Genomic DNA, 13,027 nt, shown 5'->3' with positions numbered 1-13,027 from the left:
CAAAAGTAGTCCTTGGCTTTTTAATGTTTTTGCTGATGCACTCAATTGGATCCTCACACATAGGGTACTTTGTCAGGAGGTCATACATTATTTAGATGATTACCTCCTGATCGAGAGTTCAGGCTGTACACCCTCAGATCTACAGAAACTGGTGGCTCTTGTTGTCCCTTTGGCAAGCGAGAAGATGGAAGGCCAAGCTACCACTCAGACCTTTTTGGGAATCATGCTAAATTCTCGGACTATGCAGGCTAGCCTGCTGGCAGATAAGTTGGCCAGAATCAAGGAGTGGATCCATGGGTTTTTAGTTTCTCAGGCCACTTCCAGGAAAGATTTGCAGTCACTACTGGGCATGTTGAACTTTGCCATGAGGATAAACCCTCAGAGCAGGTCTTTGATTTCCCAGTTTCTGGCTTTGCTACCCACAGCCCCATTACAGGGTCAAGTTAGATTCAGTGGCTTTGTCTGACCTATGCATGTGGGATGAGTTCCTCCAGCACTGGAACAATTTTTCCATGTTTATTCTAGCAGTTACGGTGTCTTCTCTACAGGTTGTCACTGTTGCCTAGTGTATGGCACCAGGACAGGTTCCGGGGGGCTAGGCTTCTTTTTGCCATGCCAGTGGCTACTGATCAAGGATGCATGCACTGTTCTGTTACCATTTAAAGGGGGCCACAAGGATGGTGAGCAGCGACAATGCATGCATCAGTGACACTGTCCCTCTAGCCTTCCTACTGGAACACAAGCTTTGTGGAATCATGGACAGGGCACTTGAGGCAGAACAGCAGGAGGAAGAGGAGAACTTCCTTCCCTCATAAGAGGCCCTTTATCCAGATAGCATTCCTGCAGGCCCACTAAACACACAGGAAGAGGAGGAGGAGGAGTAGTCAGTCCTCAGCGCCAATTTCTGATTGGTTCAAACAACCATCGCCAGCGTCTGCATTACATGGTGCAGGAATATCTAGGGGCAAGAGCAGACTTGGAGACCTTTCCAACAGAGCATCCACTGGGTTACTGAGTCTTGAGGATGGACCACTAGTCAGAACTTGCTCAAAATTAAATTTAGCTACTGGCCTGTCTAGCATCAAGCATGCTTTCTGAACGCACATTCAGTGCTGCTGGAGGGTTTGTAGTGTGCGCCTGTCGATAGGCGTGCATTAATAAAAATGGATCAGTCTTGGATCAGCAGCACCTGATGCTGATTTAACTGATTGAATTTTCTATGGATGGGGGATCCCTTGAAGACTGCCTATGATGACTATCCTATTCCTCCTCAATCTTGATGATGCTAGCTTCCAACAATATTTTTGCCAGTTGCTATATAAGCCAGTGCTTCAGTGTTGCCAGTTGCTTCCTTAGGGTCTGGGTTGCTAATGAAACAACTTACTCACATTTTGCACAGCAGTTTTTGCCCATGAACGTTTTTTGAGGAATGTATACATGGACCAGGATGTGCATCACCATTCCCAATGTACATGTTATCCGCTAAGGTAATAAGGATAACGCAGGTAAAATTAAGAATTTTATTTTATATAATTGATTGTTAATCTTCTTTCCTAACTTTATTCTATTCTGAGCAATAGTTGTTTTCCTAAGTGTTTAGGATCTCCTGCTCACTGATCAAACATCCCCAGCATCCTTTCATCCTGATCCTATTCACTGATCACAGGACCCTTTGTGTCTTCCCTCCTGCTCCCACTCACTGATCACATGGCCCTCAATGTCCTATCCTCTTGCTCCCACTCACTGATCACATGAATTTTGGCATCCTCTCCTCCTGCTTGCTGGTCACACAGCCCCAGGCGTCTTCTCCTCCTGCTAACGCTCACTGATCATACAGCTCTCACCACACTTACCTCCTGCTCCTGCTTTAGTTAAGATTGCATTTCAAAGTAGAATGTTTGTTCTAGGCAGCACAGTGCCTAAGTGGTAAACACTTTTGCCTGCCAGCATCAAGGTCATCAGTTTGAGTCCCAGCCATAGCACTACCTGCCTTGAGTTTGCATGTTCTACCTGTACCTGCATAGGATTCCTCTGGGTACTCTACCCGCACTCCAACACTCTAATGACATGCTGGGGGGTAATTGGCTCCTGTCTAAATTGACCTTAGTATGTGAGTTAGAGACCTTAGATTGTAAGCTCCTTAAGGGCAGGGACTGATGCAAATATATATATATATATACTGTATGTAAATATATAAACATAGACTGGATGAATTGGCGGCTTTATACAGTAAATATCTGAAATAAATAAAATATGTTTATTCCTTAGTTCACACTGTGTTAAACTCTCTGCTACATTTTTTATGGGTGTGTATGCCAAATTGTACTGGTATGCACCAAATATTAGAACATTATAACAAAAATACCTGTCAAACAGTGCCCCTCTAGTGCTGCGCTGTCAGTGCTCCAGCTGGTCCCAAATGTTTCCATCTTCGCTCAGCTTTCTTTTTGGGTTCTGTCTCTTCAGCCATTTGAATGGCTGGTCCGTGATTACACCATTCCTGCATATGTGCATGGAAGTTTCATCACCACGGCACAGATTGTGAGCCATAAATGAATGCTTAGCTACTGAACGTACAAGGCTCAGTGTACATGACAGCTGACAGGCAGAGGGAATCATTTATGACAGAACAGACTATCAGCATGTTTTACATGTTTTAGTGTGTTTTAATACCATTTTAAGCGCTAAATTATAGTGTGAGCTATAGTTGTGTTTGATTGTGCAGAAATGCACAATAACCCACTAAAATGCATTATGTTGACTTTTTCCATGTAGAAAATAAAGTCTGCTTTGTGTTACCTATGAGGTAATACCTTAAAGGAGATGTAAACCCGATTCATGAAATTTGAGCTGGGCACATATATCTGCAGTGTTTTCTTATCTCTCTTCAAAGCACTGAGTCATGTAGCTGTCTACTGCTCTGAGTTTTGTGTTGGGGAGGGAGCTATAAATAGATTAGCAGGCAGCTTGCCTTGTCATAGAACACCTCTGAGAGTCTATGCCTATGTGGAGAGGGGGTGTATGCCTTTTGTCCAATCAGCTGTCTTGGCTGTATGCCTTGACTTCACACTCCATGTTAAACAGGAAGAGAAAATCTCCTAAAGCGTAGAGCACTTTCTAAACAGTATATAAAGGTGAAGACAGTAAAAAAGATATGGTCCTGCTGGTTCGCCTTTAAATTTACAACCGCTTATACAGAAATTATGTCACAAACCACATGAAGTAGGCTTTCCTCAGCAAACCCTGATGCTCATAGGTGATTGGACCGAGGCAGACCCCCTCCCGACCCCCCTCTATGTTTACCCTCACTGCTCCCTCTTTTCCTCTCTTTACCTCTCTTTTCTCACCCTCTATTCATGTCAACATTGTGTACGGGTATTATGCTAATAATGAATATCCCTACGAGGGCTCTTGTGTGGGAACCTTTGGTTACTTATACACCAAAATGACAAGTTGTTTTTTTGTCCCGAAATAAATGGTATAGTACTTCTAATAGAGGTTTTCAAACTGTTTCTTGCTATGTTCTTTACACCTAATGACCCACTGGTTGTAACGTATGTTTTGTGATGACTGTACCGTGCATGATGTTGTTATTCCTCTATTGTTTCAATAAACAGTAATTTAAAAAATAAAAATAAAGGTGAAGACAGTGGATATACATCTAAAACTTATGTAGGGAGATTTGTTTTAACCCTGTGTATCATCTGAGGTTGTTCACTTCACTGAGTATATGTGAGGGTTTACATCCACTTTAAGCAGCAGGACACACTAATAATATTTTTTGTAATCTTTTTATCTACATTTTTTCCAGCCTACAAGCCACCTCCTGAAGGCAGCACCAGACCACCAGCTCCAAATCCTTTTAATAATTCACAACGAAATGATGTAAGACTATAAAATATTTTATAAAAACTAAGACAGAATAAGGATGAATGTACAGGGTCTTCTGAATTTGATAACTTAATATTAGTTTGTGTTTTGGGTATTTTCCTCAAGTCAATATGTATACATTGTAAACACGTGTAACTACATAGGAAATGCATGGCACATAAGCTCCAGTTTAATGTACAACATTGAGAATAGATTTGTTTTAAAGTTCCCCAACATTGGCCAATATTTGATGTTTTTTTTATTACCTTACTGGTGAATATTTAAATCTGTTTATTAATGTCAGTTTGTGCAAAAATATCCGAAACAGTGGCGGAACTACCAGGATCACAAAGGTTGCACTTGGCCCAGGGCTGGTACCAGCATAAGGCACACGGAACAAGGGCTTTCACTACTTGCCTAACGGGGTAAGCTAGTGTGGGCACCAAATTCACCTGCCCCCCCATCTTTTGTGGGGTGCCCGGGGTCCTGCACTGGTGATCGCCCCACTCCCCTCTGACTGCTTGCACACAAACAAGGAACCACCAGGGTAACAAAGGTGGGGGGGGGGGGGAGGGTTCGGCCAGGACCCAGGTTTTAGTTATTTGTCAAAATCAAATAAATGGTGTTGTGCTACCTTAAAATATTATGCTAAACTAAAGTGCCTAGTGCATGAAATTAGCAGATTCAATGTGTAACCCCTAGCACATTTTCCCAAGGGGTAAGCAATTACTTAAAGGTTCAAAACAGTATAACCCGAAAAATTACAAAACACAGGTTATGCAACAACAGCAAACAATGCGGTAAGTGAATAAAGTGTCAGGTGCTTAGATCACATCACAAAAGGGATAGTAACGTGTCTAGTGCTTAGAAATACATATATCCAAAATTGCATATGTGAAACTCAAACCTCTAATTAGTGCGATAGTAAAGTGCAATCAAAATCCTGATAAAGAGAGCAGAGTCAAGCACAATAAATAAACAAGTATTTCAATACTGACATAAATGTGCAAATGCAGCAAAATAAAAGAAATGAACTTGAGTCTCTATATAAAAAAACAAAGTGACACATGGCTCATAAGGTGCTTCTCCAAGTAGAGAGTGCCAAAAACAGTGAATGTAAACTCACTGCGTAATTTTTCGGGTTATACTGTTTTGCACTTTTATGTAATTGTTTACCCTTGGGAAAATGTGCTAGGGGTTACACATTGAATCTGCTAATTTCATGCACTAGGCACTTTAGTTTAGCATAATATTTTAAGGTAGCGCAACACCATTTATTTGATTTTGACAAATGATTTTTTGGTGGTAGGGTTTATACCTCTGTCGGTGGTTTGCCGCAACCTGCCCTTAGTGTTAGTTTACGAGTTGTATGATAGCGCGGGGATACTCAAATTTTTTCAGGTTTTAGTCATGCCTCTGATCCGAAGGGACAATCAACATTTTTCTTGTATGGTAATAGAACAAATAATTTTCATGTTTTTAGTAAAGTATTTGTATGAGAAAAATTGTGTGACCAAGACCATGCATGCTCAGAAACAAAAGCATACAATACAATACAACAAATTACATTATTTCCAAAGTTGTATTCTGTCTAACAAGAATTCTAGTAACCTATTGGTTTTTGGTCACCATTAGGGGTGAGCTTCGTGTTCGAGTCGAACATACGTTCGACTCGAACATCGGCTGTTCGCCCGTTCGGCGAATACCGAACGTTATGGGACATTCGCGCCAAATTCATGTGGCGCTCATGGCCCATCGCAGCCATCGCAGTGCATTGCTGGCTCATGATTGGCCAAGCATGCACTGTGACCCCGCATGCTTGGCCAATCACAGCGCCGGCAGCGAGGAGAGCCATGATTGGCCACAGGCAGGATGCCTGTGGCCAATCATAGCTCAGGCTGTGTAGTACACGCCCCACACTATATAAGGCCACCAGCGCGGTGGCCTTGTGTAGTGTGTTGGCGTCTGTAGGAGTTAGTGGGTGTTCTGTGTACCTTCAACACAGTATACACCGTTCGTTATCGGCTGATTTTGCGTTCTTGCTCTTCTGTAGTGGGTGTTGTCTGCGTGCCCTGACCGCAGTATACACCATTATATCCACTTTTATAGCTAGCTATATTGCTCTTTTTTAATAGAGCTTGCAGTCAGTTGTAGGAGATTGTGCGTGCTGTCTGCGTGCCCTGACCGCAGTATACACCGTTATATCCACCTATATAGCTAGCTATATTGCTCTTTTTTAATAGAGCTTGCAGTCAGTTGTAGGAGATTGTGCGTGCTGTCTGCGTGCCCTGACCGCAGTATACACCGTTATATCCACCTACATAGCTAGCTATATTGCTCTTTTGTAATAGAGCTTGCAGTCAGTTGTAGGAGATTGTGCGTGCTGTCTGCATGCCCTGACCGCAGTATACACCGTTATATCCACCTACATAGCTAGCTATATTGCTCTTTTTTAATAGAGCTTGCAGTCAGTTGTAGGAGATTGTGCGTGCTGTCTGCATGCCCTGACCGCAGTATACACCATTATATCCACCTATGTAGCTAGCTATATTGCTTTTTTTTAATAGAGCTTGCAGTTAGTTGTAGGAGATTGTGCGTGCTGTCTGCGTGCCCTGACCGCAATATACACCGTTATATCAACCTATATAGCTCGTCTCTAATTGAGCCATCTGCAGGAGTTAGTGGGTGTTGTGTGTCTCCAGCACAATATACTGTACACTACCCAATTGCTGGTTTTCTCATCTCCCTTCAGGCCATTACCATGTCTGGAAGGCCAACAAGGAGAGGCAGACAGGCGCGAGCCAATAAAAGAGGGCAAGCAGGCTCTGTGTCTAGAGACAACAGTGCTGGTCGTGGACGCGGTGCATCGTCATCATCAGCACGTGGCCATGGGACACACTTGTCCTTCTTTTCGGCAGCTGGACATGTTGAGCCGCAACATGCCGAAGACTTGGTGGAGTGGATGACCAAACCCTCTTCATCCTCCTCATCCTCTCTCACCCAGGCTCAGGGTACTAGCAAAGCAGCTTCCAACGCATCGTCTTTCTTCCTCTTAATGTCATCATCAATGACTCCTTCCCTAGACCCACCACGTCCTCCTGAGGAGTCTCCTGAACTCTTTGAGCACAGTGTTGGGTACATGCTCCAGGAGGATGCCCAGTGTTTTGTAGGCTCTGATGATGATATTCAGCTAGAGGAAGGCAGTAGCGTGAGCGCAGAGAGAGGGGATGCTCAAGAAGGACAGCAATCTGGCAGTCATGTTCCACAAGCTGCAGCATACTGCCTGGTTTGCTCCAGCGATGAAGAGGGAGGGGATGATGAGGGCACTGACTCCACGTGGGTGCCTGGTAGGAGAGAGGAGGAGGAGGCACATGTCCAATGAGGCAGGATGCCCTCCGGGGGCCAGCTTAGGGGCAGCACACCAACTGAATCACACCGCAGAGCTCCTCCTGTGCAGGGCGCTGCCTCTGCGCGTTATTCTAAAAGTTCTTTGGTGTGGGCCTTTTTTGAGATGAGTGCATCAGATCGCACCGCTGCTATTTGCAACATATGTCTCAAGCGTATCTCGCATGGCCAAAACATCAGCCGCTTGGGCACCACATGCTTGACCAGGCATATGTTGACCTGCCATGCAGCTCGTTGGCAAGCGTACCTCAAAGACCCACACCAAAGAACAAAGCGGACCTCTCCTTGCTCCTCATCAGCTGGGATCTCCAACCCCACTAGACCTTCAGTCCTCTCTGAAACCTGCTCTGAGAGAAATGAAGGTGTAGAATTAGGTGTGTCACAGCCAAGTGCTTCTGGGCACTCTGCTAGCAGTACGCCCATGTCCGATTATAGTAGGCAAATTTCCCTGCCCCAGCTGCTGGACCTTCGAAAGAAGTTCACTCCCAGCATTCCACATGCCCAGCAGTTGAATGCTAGCTTGGCTAAATTGCTAGCACTTCAACTGCTGCCTTTTCAGTTGGTAGACTCAGCCCCCTTCCGTGAGTTTGTACAATGTGCGGTTCCTCAGTGGCAGGTCCCCAAACGCCACTTTTTCTCACGGAAGGCGATTACGGCTCTCTCCTGGCATGTGGAAGGCAATGTCCTTGCCTCGCTGGACAGGGTGGTCAGAGGTTAGGTGCATATTACCGCTGACTCATGGTCCAGCAGGCATGGACAGGGACGTTACCTGTCTTTCACGGCCCATTGGGTCACTCTTCTGACAGCTGGGAAGGATGCAGGACAAGGTGCAGTAGTGTTGGAGGTTGTTCCGCCACCACGCCTCCAAAATGCTACTACTAGTTGTGACACACCTCTCTCCTCCACCCCCTCCTCTTCTTCTTCCTCCATGGCCTCTTCCAGTGCTCTGTCCTCAGAACCAGCGGTGCTCCGTAGGCGTTCCAGGGGCTATGCAAGTACGCAGGCAAAACGATGCCATGCCATGCTTGCGCTGGTTTGTTTGGGGGACAGGAGCCACACTGGGACAGATATTTTGTCAGCTCTGCAGGGGCAGGCCGAGAGGTGGTTGACGCCATGCCAGCTTAAGCCAGGAATGGTGGTTTGCGACAATGGCACCAACCTCCTCTCCGCCCTCCGACAGGGACAACTGACCCATGTGCCCTGTGTGGCTCACGTCCTTAACTTGGTCGTGCAGCGGTTCTTGGGCAGGTACCCGGGCTTACAAGATGTCCTGAAGCAGGCCAGGAAAGTCTGTGTGCATTTCTGCCTATCATTTAATGCCTGTGCTCGGCTGGCTGAGCTCCAAAAGGAGTTGAACCTGCCCAAGAACCGCCTTGTATGTGACATGCCCACCAGGTGGAACTCAACGTTGGCCATGCTGCAGTGGCTGCACACGCAGCAGAGGGCCATAAATGAGTACCTGTGCGACTACGGCACCAGGACAGGGTCAGGGGAGTTCGGTTTTTTTCTCACAACAGTGGGGCATGATCAGGGATGCATGCACTGTCCTGTCACCATTTGAGGAGGCCACAAGGATGGTGAGCAGTGACAGTGCATGCATCAGTGACACTGTACCTCTTGCCCACCTCTTGGAGCATACGCTGCATGGAATAATGGACAGGGCACTTGAGGCAGAACAGAGGCAGGAAAAGGAGGACTTCCTTGCCTCTTAAGGCCCCCTTTATCCAGACAGTGTTCCTGCTGTGCCACCCATAACACAGGAAGAGGATGAGGAGGAGGATGATTGTGTCAGCATGGAGGTGGAGGCTGGCACTCAGCATCAGCAGCAGTCTTGTAGGGATGATTTACAGTCCCAAGAAACCCGTGGACTTGTACGTGGCTGCGAGGAGGTAGCTGAGGATCATGTTGTCCTTAGTGACCCAGAGGACTCCGGACCGAATGCCTCAGCTAACCTACGCTGCATGGCCTCCCTGATCCTGCAAAGCCTGCGGAAGGATCCTCATATTCATCGGATCAAGGAGAGGGACCATTACTGGCTGGCCACTCTCCTTGATCCACGATACAAGGGTAAGGTTGCCGACCTTATCTTGCCGTCGCAGAGGGAGCAGAGGATGAGACATCTCCGGGAGGCCTTGCAGAAAGGTCTGTGCAACGCGTTCCCAGAGACTGGGAGGTTACAAACTCCTGGTCCTGGACAACGTGTTGCTGAGGCATCAGTTAGAAGGAGCGGTGGAGAAGGTGGCCGTCTGACCGATGCGTTCAGACAGTTTTTTAGTCCGCAGCCCCAAGGTATGATCGGTTCCAGCAACCATCGCCATCGTTTGATTTACATGGTGCAGGAATACTTAGGGGCAAGGTCAGACTTGGACACCTTTCCCACTGAAAATCCTCTGGCTTACTGTGTCTTGAGAAAGGATCACTTGTCAGAGCTTGCACAGTATGCAATTGAGCTACTGGCCGGTCCTGCATCCAGCGTTCTTTCGGAACGCACCTTCAGTGCTGCTGGTGGCTTTGTTACCGATCACAGGGTGCGCCTGTCCACCGACTCAGTTGATCGACTGACCTTCATCAAGATGAATCAGTCTTGGATCACCCACAGCTACCAAGCACCTGAAGCTGATGTAACTGAATAATTTTTTTTTTAATATCACATCCCTTCAAGACTGCCTATGCTGATGCTGAGTGACTGTCCTGTTATGTTGATTGTCTATCCTCTTCCTCCTCCGCTGATATGTTGGAAGGACATTTTTGGTTCTGGATGATGCCACCAGCCCAATTTTTCTGCCCCTGTTTAACAGGGGCGTTTAATTACAATTTTTTATGCACTGCTTTGCAGCAGGGCTCATTCCTGCACTACAACTAGAGTATATGGGAGAGGTTGCAGTGTCGTGGCACCAGCACCAGTGCCTAAGGCCCAATTTTTCAGCCCCTGTTTAACAGGGGCATGTAATTACAATTCTTAATATAATATTTCACAGCAGGGCCCGTTCCTGTGCCCACCCAGAGTAACTGTGAGGACTTATAGTGTTGTGGCACCAGCACCAGCACCACAACCACCAAAGGCCCAATTTTTCTACCACTGTTCAACAATGGCATGTAATTACAATTCTTGATATAATTGTTCACAGCAGGGCTTTCCAGCACCTACCAAGAGTCACTTTGAGGGCTTACAGTGTTGTAGCAACACCAACACCTTAGGCGCAAATTTCTGCAGAGCATATAGGGCAGGCCCCTACTTTCAAACATCCAACTTACAAATGCCTCCTACTTGCAAACGGAAGGAGACAACAGAAAGTGAGATGAAAAAAGACGGACGGCAAAACAAATTATACAGGGGTAATAACCCTTCCCTATGTTTTCCAAAAAGCTTAAAAATAGATTTTTTGACTGGAGCTACACTTTAAAAATGTACCAGTTCAAAATTACACACAGATTCTACTTAACAGAACAAATCTATACAGTCCCTGTCTTGTTTGCACCGCCTGTATACTGCTGTTCTGAGTATATAGGGCCTGGGGACCACGTCTTTCCTTTTTTTAATATGGGTATGGGGTTCCCCTTAATATCCGTACAAGACCCAAAGGGGCTGATAATGGGCAGGGGGCTACCCATGCCGTTTTTCTCAATGATTTTCATCCATATTGCCGGAACCAGATATTACATTAAAAACGCAAGCAGTTTGAAATGACTTTTTTTCCCGTTAAAAGTCATTTTGTGCAGGGACTGTTCTAAACACGGGAAACACATGGCACTTCACAGGCATACTATAGACACCCCCCAGGCACGATATTTAAAGGCATATTTCACTTTTTTTCACTTTAATCCTCATTAAAATCAGTGCTCCCGCCAAAACGGCCATTTTTAAAAACATTTTAGGCATTGACCCATGTCCCCTGGGGCAGGAGCCAGGTCCACAAACCCTTTTTAGGACAGTATCTTGCATATTAGCCATTAAAATTAGCACTTTTTATTTCGAACGTTCGAGTCCCATAGACTTCAATGGGGTTCTAAGGTTCGTACAAATTTTCGGTCCGTTCGAAAGTTCTGGTGCAAATCGAACTGGGGGGTGTTCGGCTCATCCCTAGTCACCATCCATATATAACCTTCCCCACTTCCCATACTGATAATCCCTCCTTTCCCCATTGCAAGATGAATACCTATAATCCCCAGATGTAAAAAGTATGAAATCAGCTCCTTAGGGGATATGATCACCCATGACTCTGCCTCTGATGATGAACATTTGAGTCTTCGCCCATCTCAATACCCCTTATTGACTGCTGAGCACCTTACACACAGCGCAGGCAAAACCTTACTTTTTTCATCATATTAAAGCAGAGCTCCAGGCTCCTGTAGAAAAAATTAAGTCAGCTACTACAAATACTGTAGCTGCTGACTTTTAATATTAGGACATTTACCAGTCCACGAATCCAGCCGTGTCCTTTCCAGTTGTGTTTTTCAATCTGTTGGGTGCTGCCGCTGCCACATCCATCTCCACTAAGGGAAACAAACCAGCAGTGAAGCCTTGCAGCTTCACTGCTGGTTTCCTACTGCGGATGTGCAAAGCGAGCTGTGCTTTGTGAATGGCCTGGCGGCAGGGGAAGAATGAAGGAGCCGCGGCAAGATCAGCCAGAAGTGGGAGCGGGCACCTGTCAAAATCAGGTACCCGCTCCCCCCAAAAGGTGCCAAATGTGGCAGCAGAGGGGATGAGGAGGCAAACAATTGGAGCTTTCCCTTTTGATCAGAGCTCTGCTTTAATGATTCATTACTTTGATACAAAATATTTTTTAGGGTTTTATTTTGTAAATATGTGTGTTTTATTTTTATATATTATATATATATATACTGTTCCAAGGGTATCTACGGCATTCTATGCTTGAAGTAAATGCCCAGGTGCTCACCACAAATAAACTGATATAAATCCAAAACTGGTTTAGAGGCACTCATACTGTAAGTCTTGCAGAAGTGCAAGATCAAAAAAAAGCAGTGTTTTTATTGTCAACGTTTTAATGAAGCTCAGTCGGTATTGAGAAAGATGGACTAAGCTTCAATAAAGCCAATATTGACAATAAATTCAATATTGACAATAAAAACACTGCTGTTTTTGATCTTCCTCCTCTGCAAGAACTGTAAGTGCCTCTAAACTAGGGATGAGCCCGATGTTTGAATCAAACGTAAGTTCGACTCGAACATCGGGTGTTCACCCGTTTGGCGAATACTGAACTTAATGGGCTGTTCGAGCACCACGGAACGCCCCATAATGCACCTGACCCACAAGACCTGTCCTGTTAAACCGCTGTATGGTCTTGGCCACCATGCTGCAGCTCAGTTTCAGGATCTTGGCAATCTTCTTATAGCCTAGGCCATCTTTATGTAGAGCAACAATTCTTCTGACCAAAGAATGAGAAGCAAGCAGACGTTGAAACAATACCGATAAGGCCGAGACCTGGTCCTTGATAGTACTCAAGGCCAGCTTGATCTCTAACCCCATTTGCAAGGATTCTACCTATGACATACTTTCTGGGATGCCAACTCCTGGATTCACACCAGGAAACATATGCCTTCCAGACTCTATAACAAATGACTCTGGAAACTGGCTTCCTTGCATTAATCAAGGTAGATATTACTGAGCCTGAAAGTCTGTGATTCTTCAGAATGTGGGTTTCAATAGCCAAACCATTACATTTAGCGTTTGTAAGGTTGGATGGAACACTGGTCCCTGCGATAGCAGGTCTGGACGTGGTCTTAGGGTCCA

At 45.6% G+C, this 13,027-nt stretch overlaps 1 protein-coding gene across 2 annotated transcripts in view; it reads left to right on the top strand.

Annotated features, from left to right (window-relative positions):
- LCP2 (lymphocyte cytosolic protein 2) overlaps positions 1-13,027 on the top strand; it is a 398,083-nt gene that overhangs the window by 362,818 nt on the left and 22,238 nt on the right. For both annotated transcript variants that reach the window (XM_077473572.1, XM_077473571.1), the window contains one exon: positions 3,812-3,885. In XM_077473572.1, the coding sequence (XP_077329698.1) occupies positions 3,812-3,885 (74 nt within the window). The remainder of the gene's footprint in view (positions 1-3,811; positions 3,886-13,027) is intronic.

This window comes from Lithobates pipiens, unplaced genomic scaffold, assembly GCF_037356315.1.
Source record: "Lithobates pipiens isolate NorthernLeopardFrog02 unplaced genomic scaffold, aLitPip1_a1.2 Scaffold_8, whole genome shotgun sequence".
Lineage (NCBI taxonomy): Eukaryota > Metazoa > Chordata > Amphibia > Anura > Ranidae > Lithobates > Lithobates pipiens.
Note: the sequence above shows the minus strand (reverse complement) of the source record. Positions and strands in the feature narration are given on the sequence as shown.